The 13,030-nt window shown below is 45.5% G+C and overlaps 1 protein-coding gene across 4 annotated transcripts; it reads right to left on the bottom strand.

The window, feature by feature from the left end:
* Window positions 1-7,179: 7,179 nt before the first annotated feature.
* On the bottom strand, window positions 7,180-11,651 carry RAMAC (RNA guanine-7 methyltransferase activating subunit). Of its 4 annotated transcripts, none has more exons than XM_047086762.1 (4): window positions 11,565-11,651; window positions 10,942-10,990; window positions 8,424-8,624; window positions 7,180-7,716 (listed from the first exon to the last, which is right to left on the bottom strand). In XM_047086762.1, the coding sequence occupies exons 3-4, from the start codon at window positions 8,591-8,593 to the stop codon at window positions 7,530-7,532; spliced, it is 357 nt and encodes a 118-aa protein (XP_046942718.1). In that variant the 5' UTR covers window positions 8,594-8,624; window positions 10,942-10,990; window positions 11,565-11,651; the 3' UTR covers window positions 7,180-7,529. The 4 variants fall into 4 exon arrangements, with proteins under 4 accessions (XP_046942718.1, XP_046942717.1, XP_046942719.1 ...); XM_047086761.1 differs by having other exon boundaries at window positions 8,424-8,602; XM_047086763.1 differs by having other exon boundaries at window positions 8,424-8,594.
* Between the last annotated feature and the right edge of the window lie 1,379 nt (window positions 11,652-13,030).

Raw genomic sequence — 13,030 nt, 5'->3', positions numbered from 1 at the left:
TGCAAATTATAGTGATTTGGTAAAGGTACATAATTTCATTACCTTTGCCGATCAGAACCAAAGCAGTTGTGTGCTTTTGTCCAAGTACCTGAGAAAATGTACGGGGAAACAAAAATCTTTAAAAATACAAATTCCACAAAGAAGGAACAATAATAAAAATTGTTGATGGTGAAAGGGCTGGGAAACAGTCATCTGGTCAACTCTTACTCTGTGGATAGGAACCAAGGAGAAGGTCACGGTCAGTATTAATGGCAGAGCATGGGTCCCACTCCACGGCCTTCTTTTCTAAGCCATTATGTCATACTGCCTCCAGATGTGTCTCCCTTGGACCTGGTCTTGGCTTAAGAACAAGTAGCAGAAACCCAACTCCATCCGGTTTACGCGATAAAGATTCACTGGCCTGATACCTGGCAAGCCCAGAGGCAGCAGCTCAGTGTCATCATAAAGGACCCACTGCAGCTGACAGCGCCCGCTTCGGCCTCGTGCCCACTTGGAGGCAAAAAGGCAGCAGCCCTAGGCCTCACGTCCACGTACCGCCCGCCCCACCCCCACCCCCCGCCGCCGGCAGGAAAAGACGCCACTCGGAAGAGCGGGCTCCCGCTCGGCTTCCCCCCACTCCTTGGTGGTTGGGGTGGGGGAGAACCAGAGGATGGGGTGGCACCCTCGTGGTGTTTCAGGTTCCAAACACATAGGTGGTTCCTTAACTGTAGTGCAGAATATAAATGTAAAAACCCACCGGGGCCCCCACTACAGAATTTTCAAATGCGTGTGACTAGGGCCTAAAAATTTTAAGAAGCTGGATTTGCAGTTTACGTCCAAGAGGTGGCACCATAATGCAGCGGCAGAAAGCCGCTTCGTTAATCTGAAGTGAGCAGTGCGAGTAGGAAGTCTCCGTAGTGCCCGCCAGTGGCCCACACTCTTCTGTCTGGTCTGGGAGACATTTCTTAGGCTTATCCCCTCACTCCCTGAGTTCAGTTCAGGCCAGGGTGTGTGAACTGCCCTCTGCTCGGCTGGGTACTCAGGAGTCTGGCTCAGTGCTTTAGTGGAGTCAGCATGGTCTTAAGTGTCTCCCTTAATTCTGCCGCTTTCAGAAATCCCATTTAGTTGGTGATTGAAAATGGAATTGGGCTGGAAAATTAGCAAGGAGTTCATTTCGAAACAAGATGCCGATTTATTAATTTGAGTGAAGAACACACCTGCCAAACAGACTGTATAGTGGGATCCTCCAGCGAGAACATTCTGTCACTTTGGGAAGTGTCTTGACGAAGCCAGTCAGCATCTGAAGAGTGCTTGGAGAGCCTGGGATCAGAACCAGGGGAGGGAGGAGGGCGGAGCAGGGAGCTCTGACCGTCTGTGATAGACCCTCTCCTGGGACAACTCTGGACACTGATGCTCCCTTTTTCCAGGCTCTGAGAAGACCGCCTACTTCTTCCCACGTGGGCTGTCCTCAGACCATCCTCAGAATTCAACTGATACGGTTCTCAGCATTTTCTAATCCTTTTCTAGGTGTGTGTCACAGGATGCATCTAGTCCCCTTGCTGTTAGAGTCAGCGGGGGAGAACCCCAAACTTGGCAGCAGTTTGTATAGACTCTGTGGTCATTTCTACATGAAACTTCACGATGTGGCTTTATTGTCACAGTGGCTTTCACGTGGTTTCAGAGCCTTATGTTTCTCTAGAGATACCTGGGTGGGTCGGAGAGCCGTGGAGAATAAGGGAGGGAGTCACGTCAACGGGACTCCAAACCTTTAGCCCTCTTCCAAAGCTGTGCTGTCAGTGTGGCGGCTGCTAGGCACATGTGGTTACTGAGCACTTGAAATGTGGCTGATCAGTTTTGTTTTTTTTTTTAGTGAAAGCATCACGGAAATAAAGGCCACGTTGGAAACACAAGGTTGAAAATACGGCATAGAATTTGGGGGGCAGGATAGAAGGAGGTGAGCAAAGAAAGGAAAATGTCAGATCTAGAAGTCAGGAAGGGGCAGTCAACAGACATAACTGGGGTCCTGAAAAAGAACCCCCCCCAAAAATGGAGCAGAACAAAGATTTCAAGATAAAATGAAGAAAATATTGAAAAAATAAAATATGAATTTAAGGAATAAAAGGTGCAGTGTCCCAGGGGAAATATGGACAAATGGTTGACAAGGAGATACAACCTAGTAAAGTTCTCTGACTTCAAAAACAAAAAAGCCTACGGCCATCTAGACAAAAAGTTGAAGGCCTAGGAAGGGAGGGGGGAGACACACACGTGTACACTCCCATTGCTAATGGGAATGTGAATTGCTACAGTGTTTTAGAAAATGTGGCACTTACTAAAAATACAGGTGTTTTAATCTAATAATCCTACGTTTTGAGAATGCCTCATAGAACACATAAAAATGCCAGAGTATATGGGCAAAAAAAGGGTAACAATCTAAGTGTCTGCCTGTAGGAGACTCATCATATAATCAACAGCAAATCCATACTGTAGAGTATTATGCTATTAAAATTAGCTTTTAATCTATAGTTACTGACCTGGAGCGATGTCTATGTTGCATGAACAAAGAATAATGTACATGTCTGTGTGTGTGTGTGTATGTGTGTGTGCACGCACACACACACACGCATATATAATCTGTAATAAAGGAAAAATACATATCTAATTTATATATATTTGGGTGGCCATGATAAAAGAGAAGTGTACACAACAGGCCATGACCGCTGGGTGAGCGCAGATCCTTCCTAGGTGTAGTGTTTCACTTTTTTATAACATTTATTATTTCGTATACACACCGAACATATATATTGAAAGAAATTTTTAAATGAGAAAAACAGACTCAAATGAAAAAGCTCCGGCCTTTAGCAATGAGAGCAGCTTCATTTATGTACTTCAGAGCAAGGCGGGAGGGCCTTAGGGAGCTCAAGGCACGGGTGGTGGAAAAAACCATGAGATCATCATCACATCAGCCCTGAAGCTGTCTCAAGAGAAGCTGCTGAAACTCGGAGAAAATCTAGCTGGTAATCGATACATAGGGCTCTGTGGGCCCTTAGGGACAGGAATGAAAACACCAACCGAATTAGCCTGCCAGCCCATGGAGACGTTGGCGAAGGACCTGCGAGCTACACCTCGTGCACCCACGTCGGCCCAGAGGTGCCCCACACCCCACTACTACTTCTGGAGGCACACAGCCGACACGGACTCACAACCTGCAATGTGCCCAGCCCCGTGATGCATAGCGTGGAAGTGCTTTCACTTAGTCCTGCGAGGGGGCAGTCCGATGACGTTAGCCGTTTTGATGGAAGACGTCCTCATCACTAACCTGCTTCTCCCATACTGTCCCGTAAATCTAAAGATCTGGGGTGGTATTACCCACATCTCTTTTCCACTTTTCTGCACTGAGGGCACTGATAACCAGCTCCCCAGATCACTGCGCCTTGTGGCTTCGACAGTGTTCCAGGGGCTGAAGCTAATTCCTCTTCATCTCTGGCACATTCCTGATACCATGTAGCCTTATTGATGAGACCCATGCGGCCAGCTTGACCCGGGGCCGTTCTCTCCCAGAATGTCCACGGGCTCAAGGATCTCTGTCACTGTCCCTATTTTCCTCAAAAGCTGGTCCTAGTAGAGGTCTAGACTTCTGGAAAGGAGGAAGTACTTGCTCAAGTCTACCGTGGAGTCCAGTGGTATAATCTATTTGAATCCAGTTGTTTATTTGGCTCTGTAATTAGGAGCCAGGAGAAATCTTGGTTTAGGTAATTCACAATACAGAGAATATATGTGAATTCTGAAGTAGTAATCTAAAAACTAACATCACGAACTCCTACCAATGTCAAGAGTATTTACTCCTGTTGGCCTTAATTCATTCTAAATTAAAAGCGAGAGGACTGTAAAAGCACACATTTCTAAATTCATAAATAGAGGAAAGACACTGAGGGACCCATATAATTAGGTTTTTCACACAGAATTAGCCAAAGCCTATTTAGTATTTCAAAATCCTTCTCTATCTCAAATATGCTTCTTTGGTCAAAATACAAGATACTGAAAGAAATCCCAAGTAAGGTTTTCAGTGAATGGTTTGTGATAACTCAATTTGTCTAACATTACCAAAGGAAGCACTTTCACAAGTAATCTTTCCAACTGATTGAAGTTATTAAGTGGTACAAGTTGCCTCAAGCTGGGAGTATATTTCCCACATTTCCTAATAAAAAAAAAAAATTCCTTTTCACTATAAACAGTGCTAATTAAAAGAAGTCAAAGGCCAGGGGTACAGATTTCCATACACAGCCAAATCTTGTTTGGGTTAAATGAATCAAATGGAATAGGTCTGGGAAAATTTTAAAGGTGTTAAAATAACTGTATTTGTTTTAGAAACAAAGTGTAGGGCTTTTATTAGAGTTCAGAATTATGATACCAATAATCTTCAGGGCCAAAAATCATTTCCTTCCATTTTAGTATTCTAAACTTAAAACTGACATTTCATTACTCTTAATTCTGTCACGGAGTTCTGTGTTTTCCTTTAGGCGAATCAATTACAAAGGGAAAAATTACATCCTGTCTGTTGAACATTATAAGGAAGGCAGCTTTGAAATCCAAAACCATGCTAGAAGTCTCACCAGATCTCTTTTTCCTATCTGGTTTCAAGAACTCAAACTGTACTCGGAGCTGTGACCGATGGTTATTAGTACTCTGGATAACCTCAAATCCCTCTAGCACTCAAGAAAGAAAATAAAAACCACCCCTCCATCTCAAGTCTCCAGCAAGCTGGTCTCAGTCAGTATTAACCTGATGTGCTTCCATCATCAGCATTAGACATTTTAAAATCAGGGATTTCCAAATAGTAAATGCTACTAATTTTTAGCTTAATGTTTATATACATTTGATATTTGAAATTTGTTATTTTCTGAAGCATGTAATTTCTTCTTTTGCTAGTTCGTGTATTAATTCACATAAGAATCGCAAGTCTTCACTCGCAGTGTCTCCTGCTCTTCCCCCATCTTCTGTCAGTTACTCCACACGCTTCACAGCCGTGCTGTGATTCACCACTCACCACGTCCTTCCCTCCCGTTGACGGAACGAATGTTTATGCGGCACCGGTTACGTACCGCTGGGGGTGTAATGGTCACAAGCTCTGATTTCTACCTTAAGCCCTTGTATGTTTGCTCACTTCTTTTCACGATCACCCTGTGAAGAGTAGCAGGGTGAGTGTTCTCCTTATCCTGACAGGGAAGCAAATAAGCTCCAAGTGTAAGTGATTTTCTCAAGGTCACACACCTTGTGAGAACAGGACTGGAAGCCAGGACTCCTTATGCTAATGCTAGATGCTGTCAACAACAGACGGTCTATTCGAGATTAATTCCATTTGACATGATTTTAATTCTTCTCACTCTTAAATTATCCTTTTTTGAATGTTACTTTCAGTCTCTCCCACATGAAGCAGAAACCGTGTCTATTATTTCCTCTCAGTTTTAAGCATATAGGGGACAGGCTAATGGTGACTGCTGTTTAAAAAAAAGAAAAAAACCCACCACCATATAGGCTACTCTAGCAGAACGCAGAAATAACTCGCGTTAAAAGGACTCCTGTTTTCAAGCAGGGCTGAGTCTCAGGCCATCTGTGATCTTACCGTACTAGGATTAAGAGATTTAAATACTAGTAGAAAATAACCTTTCCTTTGAGCTTCCTGAGACCCATCCCTCACTCCAGCCATGCCCCGTGGGCCCATCGGTCTCCCTAATTAGGGCCAGGAGCCGGTACGGCAGAGATCCTGTTGTAAAGCTGTGGCCAGTTACTATCCGGGTGAGTCAGTGCCTGTGCTTTATCAGTTGACAGATATTTTTAATAACCCACCTGCCTTCAGACAGGATCTTGGGGTACTGTGAGGCTATCCTTAACTCTCTAGGCTAAGTATCTGTGGTATCCAGATAAAGCTGTAACAGCACTGTGCCTATTGATGTAATTAGAGGGGTACAGGGAAAACCCTTATTGCTAAAATTTCATTCACATCTGAATGTGAAGATCTGGTTTTATAAGATCCTTTCCAATAAAAGTTACCTGAAAGGATGGCTCTTCAGGAAGGGGGGAGGGGAGAGTTGGCTCCAGAGCATGGAGAAGTCAACCTCAAGGGCCTAGAGTGGAGTGTTATGAGAGAAGGCAGCAGAAGGCAGATTTAAGAAGTTGCCTTTAAATTCCTTTTCCCTATGATGAAACTTCTACTCTTAACATTACTCTTAAGCCAAATAAACTTTTCAACAGATATGAAGGAAAGAGCAATAAAAAACCAGAAGGTTCATCACATCAACTGCCAAAACTTGAGGAAGAAATTGTTTCATCTTAAGTATTTTATTAGTGGAATAACACCATTGTAGTGGCCATTAAAATGATCTGAAACAAAACAATCAGTGTAAAAGCAAGTTACAGCGTCACTTTATTTATACAAGAGGAAGCAGCAAAGGTGCACATTTGGAAGTGGATAGAACACTGTTCAATCAGTCCACGTTAAATACCATGAAAGTGGTCAGGATGCAGCGTTATATACATACCATTGGAAAAGAAAGGGTTTACAGAGTTAAACTTTTGTATAACATGAGTTTTCATCTGCTATGTTTAAGTTGGCAAAAAGCCTTATAGTTTGTATGAAATGATCGTGTACCCTAATCTCACCCACCACTAGATCAAGACACTGAAACTGAGAAGAGTTCCTTCCTTATTTTACAGCTTTATTCTTGACATCCCTCTAAAAAGAGAAAAAATGATTGTGGAGCTGACTCATACCTGGAGTAATTATAAAGTACCACGGTCATAACAAAAGCCAAAAGAAGTATCTACAATTGTTTTACCTTTCAACTGCTGAGGTCACATACAACACAGTACAAGTAGGCATAATTGTGCATTCATGAGTTGACTGTACTAACCTCTGCAAAAACTTTGGAATGAGCATATCCGAGTAAATGGATACTTCCTTATCTTACAAAATAAAATCAAGCAGGAGTGCGTGGGTGGCTCAGTTGGTTAAGCATCCGACTTTGGCTCAGGTCATGATCTCGTGGTTCGTGAGTTCAAGCCCCGCATTGGGCTCTGTGCTGACAGCTCAGAGCCTGGAGCCTGCTTCGGATTCTGTGTCTCCCTCTTTCTCTGCCCCTCCCCCACTCCTGTTCTGTCTCTCTCTCATAAACATTAAAAAAAAAAAAAAAGTAAAATCAGGCATTTTCTACTTTAAAATTTTTATTTCTGTGTAAAACAAAGACAGAACTCCTGGAGGTCAAACAAAGAAAACACACAGCAAGTTCAAAGACTGTTAAGTCATGAAACAAAGAAGAAATCTGAGGTAGAAGTCAGGTAATAAATCCACAACCTTTTTAGAGGCATACTTATTCCCAGCAACCATAATGTCTCTGGTAAGATCTCATTAAAAAAAAAAAAAAAAAAAGTCAGAAGTGCCAAAAAGTTAATAATCCACTCTCTGAAATCAAACGTAAAACTATGACCAACAGAAGATACAAACTTTTGTCATGTTAACAGAGTAATGGTTTTACTAAAAGCTGCTGCCGTTTCCATCAGTAGTAACCATAGGGAGGCCGTTGGTTGTAACCATAGTGTCCGTACTGGTGGGGGTAGTAAGGTTCTTGTCTGTGCTGCGGGTAATTGTTACCCCAGGATCGTCCATGCCACTGATTTGATCGATTGTCACTGGGCCACCCCCGTCTGCTATCCCTACCTCTAAACTGTCTGTTATCTTGCAACCTACAACAGCAAAACAAAAAGATTTTTATACTTCTCTTTTAAAAAACACAAATGACAACTCTATCCCAGTGCATTTTATTTCAGTCTAATATTCCGTCCACAAGGGGGTAAAAAACATTTTTCTCCGCAGAATGTTATAGCACCAGTTAGTCAAAACATTCCCAAAATTTAAATCATTCTTCCAGTATCACACTGGATATGCTTTGCAGAGAAATAGGCAGACCACAGCACGAAACCCAAAACAACAGAATAGTTCTCAAACTGAATTCTATTCGATTGTACAAAGCAGTATGGTAATCTATTCATCTATTTTGAATTATTACATAGACATAATTTCTATTGTATGAATTTCTTTCTCAAGTATAAGCCAAAGACAGTACCTTCTCTATGGAATCTAACACAGAGTTTTACAGAAGACTCTGGGATTTTCAAGTATATTTGCAAAGAAAATCAAATGTCCACAGGAAGAACATTTTAAAAAAGAACATTAAGACACACACAACTGAACAGCAAGGGAAAAATACGTGGTGCCGACAAAATACTAAGGCACACGTTTACTGGCCGCTTGCTCCGTGCAGGCAGGCGGTCGGCACCAGGAGTACCAAACAAAAACATCGGTCCCTGCCCTCGCTGGCCTCGGGGGCTAACGGATTAAAGCCGTCCTCTCCCACGTCAGCCATCCGCAGGTGTCCTCCCATGATACATACCGATTGCCTCTATTTCTCTGGTTCCCGGCGGCTCTGCTAGTCCACTCCTCGACGATCGGAGGGGACTCAGGAGGGCGCTTCAGGTATTCCTGGTATTCTTGGTCATCTTCTGTGAATCTACTGGCGAACATCTCTTCAAAATTTGGAACAGCTTCAGAAGCGTCTGTCATCCTGAAATTCTGTCGTTTTTAATACAGTTCTCTGAGAATTTTTTTAAAAAGTCACATTATCTTACCAGATAGTGAAAAACCAAGAGATGAACAATTTTAGGCAGGGTATTCATAAACGTCTTTGTGTACTTTTAAACTTCAGATAGTTTTAAACATTCAATTCAGTGTTTCTTGACTTCTGTAATATAGATGTACTAACTGGGCACCCAGGATACAAAGATGAACAATGTATCGTGGTCTCTACCTCCAAAGAACTCTTGGTCTACAGCGTAAGACAGACGTGGTATAAAGGGAGGACCAGTGAATGTCAAGAAATGAAGCTGGAAAAACAGGCAGGGATCGAATTATGAAAAACTGTGTATTCCACACAAACAACTGTGCACTTATTCTGGTAGGAAATGGGGAGTCCTAGGTGGTTTAAGCAGAGAAGTCTCCAGAGCAAGCCGACTATTTAGAAGGATCACTCTTCTAACCGGGCAGAGCACAGATCAGCGAGGACAGACCAAAGGCAGCTTACTGCACTGCTGTAGGGCTCAGTCTGAGGAAGCAACTGTGAGGACAGGTAAGATTCCAGGAGAAATTAATCACTCACTAGATGTTGTGGGGTGGCAGGGGAGACAAAGGATAACTTCCAGGCTTCTACCCAAATGAGTGCATGGCCTATGGTGCCATGGGAACCACAGGAAGAAGGGTGGGCAAGGGTACACAAGAGTTTGAAGTTAGTTACGTTATGCCCATCCACACGGAGAGTCAGCTCACAGTTACCCATTTGGGACTAGGAAGCAAGTTGATGATAAATACGGGAGACATCAGCAATTCTGATGGTGGTTAATGCTGTCAGAATGGAGGAGATTCCTCAGGAAGATTGTGGAATGAGAAGAGTATCAAGGAATAGAATCCTGGAGAACACCGACGTATAAGGAAGTTGAAGATAAAGAAGAAAACCGATAAGAACCAGCAAAGTGAGCTTACCATAGAAGGCAAGAGAATAAAGAGTGAATGGTCCTCAATGTTGAACAGTACAATGATAGAACCAAGAAGAGAAAACTAATTGGGTTTAGCCATTAGGAGGTGATTATTTTAGAGTACTAGGGATTGAAACAGGACTGCAGTTAATTGAAAAGTAACTGGAAGGTAAGGAAGTAGAAATCTACACTGACTACGGGCTAAGTTTTCAAGAAGCTTCGCTGAAAACGAGAACAAGGCAGTAGCTAAAGGGTTACTGGAAAATTATCTCCTATTTTTCCCAGGACAAAGTACCTGAGGTTAGGTTTATAGGAAAAGAAAAAAGAACCAGTAAAAAAGTGAAAGACTGAAAATACAGGAGAGACACAAAAATGGAAAGGCAAATAGGCATTTAAATGAACAGCTACTCAAGTTTAGGGTACTTTATAATGGCATCCAATGCGCTCCTGTACTGTGACAAAATGAAAACTACTATAGACACTGTCTAACAAATCTGTATTAGTTGGGTTTCCCAGGCCCATTCTGGACTCGTTCAAGTAGTATTTCCTTACCCACATTCTCCGGGAGCCCTCTACCTCTAAGAAAAGATTTGGCTTAGGTGACAAAAGGCCTCATCCTCGAGACGCCAAGGGACAAAGACTTAGCTTCTTTTAAACTTTATCCAAGACCTGGAAGCCAGCCAATCAGCGTGCTGTAGGGAGCTCCCCCCTTCCCAGTCTTCCTTGACCACATACCGGTCAGGACTCCCATCCCTGTCTTTCCTAACCCAGACTTCATCTTTCTACTCTTTGCCTCAAGACTCCTAACACCTGTTTTATGACTTGGGATATATGTGACATCATACGAAAACTTTCAAATCGGACATCCTGCAATTATTTTTCTTACTGTATTTCTTCAACTTACAATAAAACTTTTTGACAAAGACGTGATAGTGGAAGACAATTTCTTCATTAGTTTGTTTCTCATCCAAATCCCCCAAAACATATGCAAATATTTATAATTCTACCCTCATCCCAGCAACATTAAACCAAGACTACTGTGTGGATGCAAGAAGCAATACCTAGACGTTTTCATCGTTCTTAGGCTGCTGCTCTCAGGCTTTCCACTTTCTCAGATGTCAAATTCGCAAACCCAAGGTATGATTTGTAATAAGTTCAGCCAATGACCATCATGCCTGGGTTTCTATAGGAATCACAGAAACCACCAGAAGGATGACCCATACCCAACCAGATGGGGAGTAGAAACTACAAGACAAGGCAAAAATGCCACTCTATTTCTCTGTTCTCCTACGGTCCCCTTCTCACAAGTAAACAAAAATCTCTATTGTTACTCACAATGAAATTTAAACATAATTTTAATCGATCTGAGTGAGCTTTACTTACCCCAGCACTTTGAGGCAGTTGTACTGTCTAATGTTTGTGTTGTTTCGATCTGGGGGAAGGGAGAAAAACGCTTGATTCCCTGGAAGGAAACCCTCAAAAGGTGGTGGGGAGGGCGAGGAACACAAGGGCCTCAGTGAGTGAAGGGGCTGTCCTAAAAGCGCTCCGGAGACTTGCCACGCTGGCTGGAAAGCGAGCGCGAGCGCTCAAGTGGCGGCGGAGAGCGCGGGGCCTTCAGGACCCAGAAGCCGGTTCAGGCACGACCGGCACAAGGTACGTGCCCCTCGGTGGAAGGCAGGGGCTCAGCCTTTCGGACCGGTCTCGAGCACAAGTAAAACCGCGCGGCGCAGTGGTGCAGGCGAGCGACCTTGGGGATGAATGACCACTGGGGGCTTCTGCTGCCCGGGGGGGACGCGCACCGGCTTCCCAGTCCGCTGTCGGAGCGCACTGGGCTGGTCTCCCGCGGCCCTGGCAGGCCTGCTCCCTCCCCAGACGCGAGGGCGAGGGGAGGCCACTCGGCGCGGCCCGCCCGGCTCCTTGCTCCCCGGGGCCACGATCGCCCGCCGAGGGTTGCGTCCGCCCAGCTCGGGCCGCACCCCGCCGGCCACACGCGCAGGAGCACCCACCTCCGGCCCACAGCGCGGCCACGGGATCTCCCACTACTTCAGCTTCTCCAAGGTAACGGAGCCACTCGGGCCACAGGCCGACTTCCGCTTCCGGCAGGCCAGCGCGGGGGGCCGGCCTGCCAAGTCTCGCGAGATCTCGGGACCGTAGTGCAGGTTTCTCCTGGTTCCTCGGTCTCCCGAGCCCCGCGCGGAGGGCGGCGGGTGTCGCGCGGGAGGTGGCGGTGTCCCGCGTGCGCTTTCGGCCCGCTCTCCCTGGACAGGACACCGCTGTGCGTGAGGCCTCCTTAGCGAGGGGCCGGTGGCGGGCGGGGACGGACGCTGAGGAAATGTGCGGGGAGGAGAGGGAGAGGCCCCTTCCGGCCACCTGTTCCCGGGGTCGGGCGAGGCGAGTGCGGCGCCGCGGCGAGGCCACAGCTTTCACCTCTGCCTGGCCAGGCCCCGGTAGTAAGGTGTCCGCAGTCCGTTGGTGCCCGTTTTTCCCGACACCTCCCCCCCCCCCCCCCCCCCCCCGCAGCAGTAAAGTCGTCAGGGCCCAGCTACCTCCGGGCGCCGTGACCTTTTCTTCTCGGAGGCCCTGCGGTTCCATCAGTGCCGGGTGCCCCAGACGTGACCCGCCCCCGCCCTCGCGACTGGCTTTCGGAATTGTGCGCCCCGCTTTTGTTAGGATTACCTCCCGTTTCTCCTTGGAAGCTTTGACGTCCACAATTGATGCCCTTTTCCCCCTGTACTTGCTCCCGTCAGTTGACAGGTGCCATCGATTCTACCTCCGCAGTAATTGTGGCATCCAGCCACTCTGCGTACACACTGCCTGCACCTCCTCGAGGGTCTCGACCGCTCAACGGGGCAAGTGCAGTACTTTTCCTCTAGCGTCACTCACTTGCCAACCCTGTAGTCCTTTTCAAGCACAGCTGTGATCAGAAATCGTCATGGGCTCCCTGTTGCCTGTAGGTTAAGGACCTAATTTGTGAACTTGGATTCAAAACGATTTTCTGCTGTTCCCCTTTCCTCCTCCCTTGTCGGTGGGAAACCAGACCGTATGAATCTCTCCCGACCTCCCTTTACCTTCTAAAGATTGCTCCTGGCTCTTTCTCCTTAGGAATACTCTTCTTCCCTATCTTCGTATACTGTTGAAGTTCTGCCCGTTGTTTAAAGCCACATAGTGACCTCGCCGTCTAGAAATAAATTTTCTTTCTTTGGAATGTCCATCATACTTTCCAAACCATTCTTCATGTATTCATTCAGTTATTACCACTTCGTAGTTTCGAATTAAAACGGGGTGTACAATTCCTCCCCCTCCTAGACTGTAAACAGACCTCCATCACTTCTGCATCCTGGAATGTGTGACGCTGTGCTTTGTATAAAGCGAGCACTCCGTAAATGCAGAACGAATGTGGAGCTGCCAGCGTTCCAGGCCATGTTTTAGAAGCACCGACCTAGTAAAAGTGACTAGGACAGCATGGATGAGG

Source organism: Lynx rufus, unplaced genomic scaffold (genome assembly GCF_022079265.1).
Source record: "Lynx rufus isolate CCGP_SWC_20201006 ecotype Redwood Valley unplaced genomic scaffold, mLynRuf1.p SCAF_21, whole genome shotgun sequence".
NCBI classification, from domain to species: domain Eukaryota; kingdom Metazoa; phylum Chordata; class Mammalia; order Carnivora; family Felidae; genus Lynx; species Lynx rufus.
The sequence above is the reverse complement of the archived record's forward strand: the minus strand, read 5'-3'. Positions and strand labels throughout refer to the sequence as shown.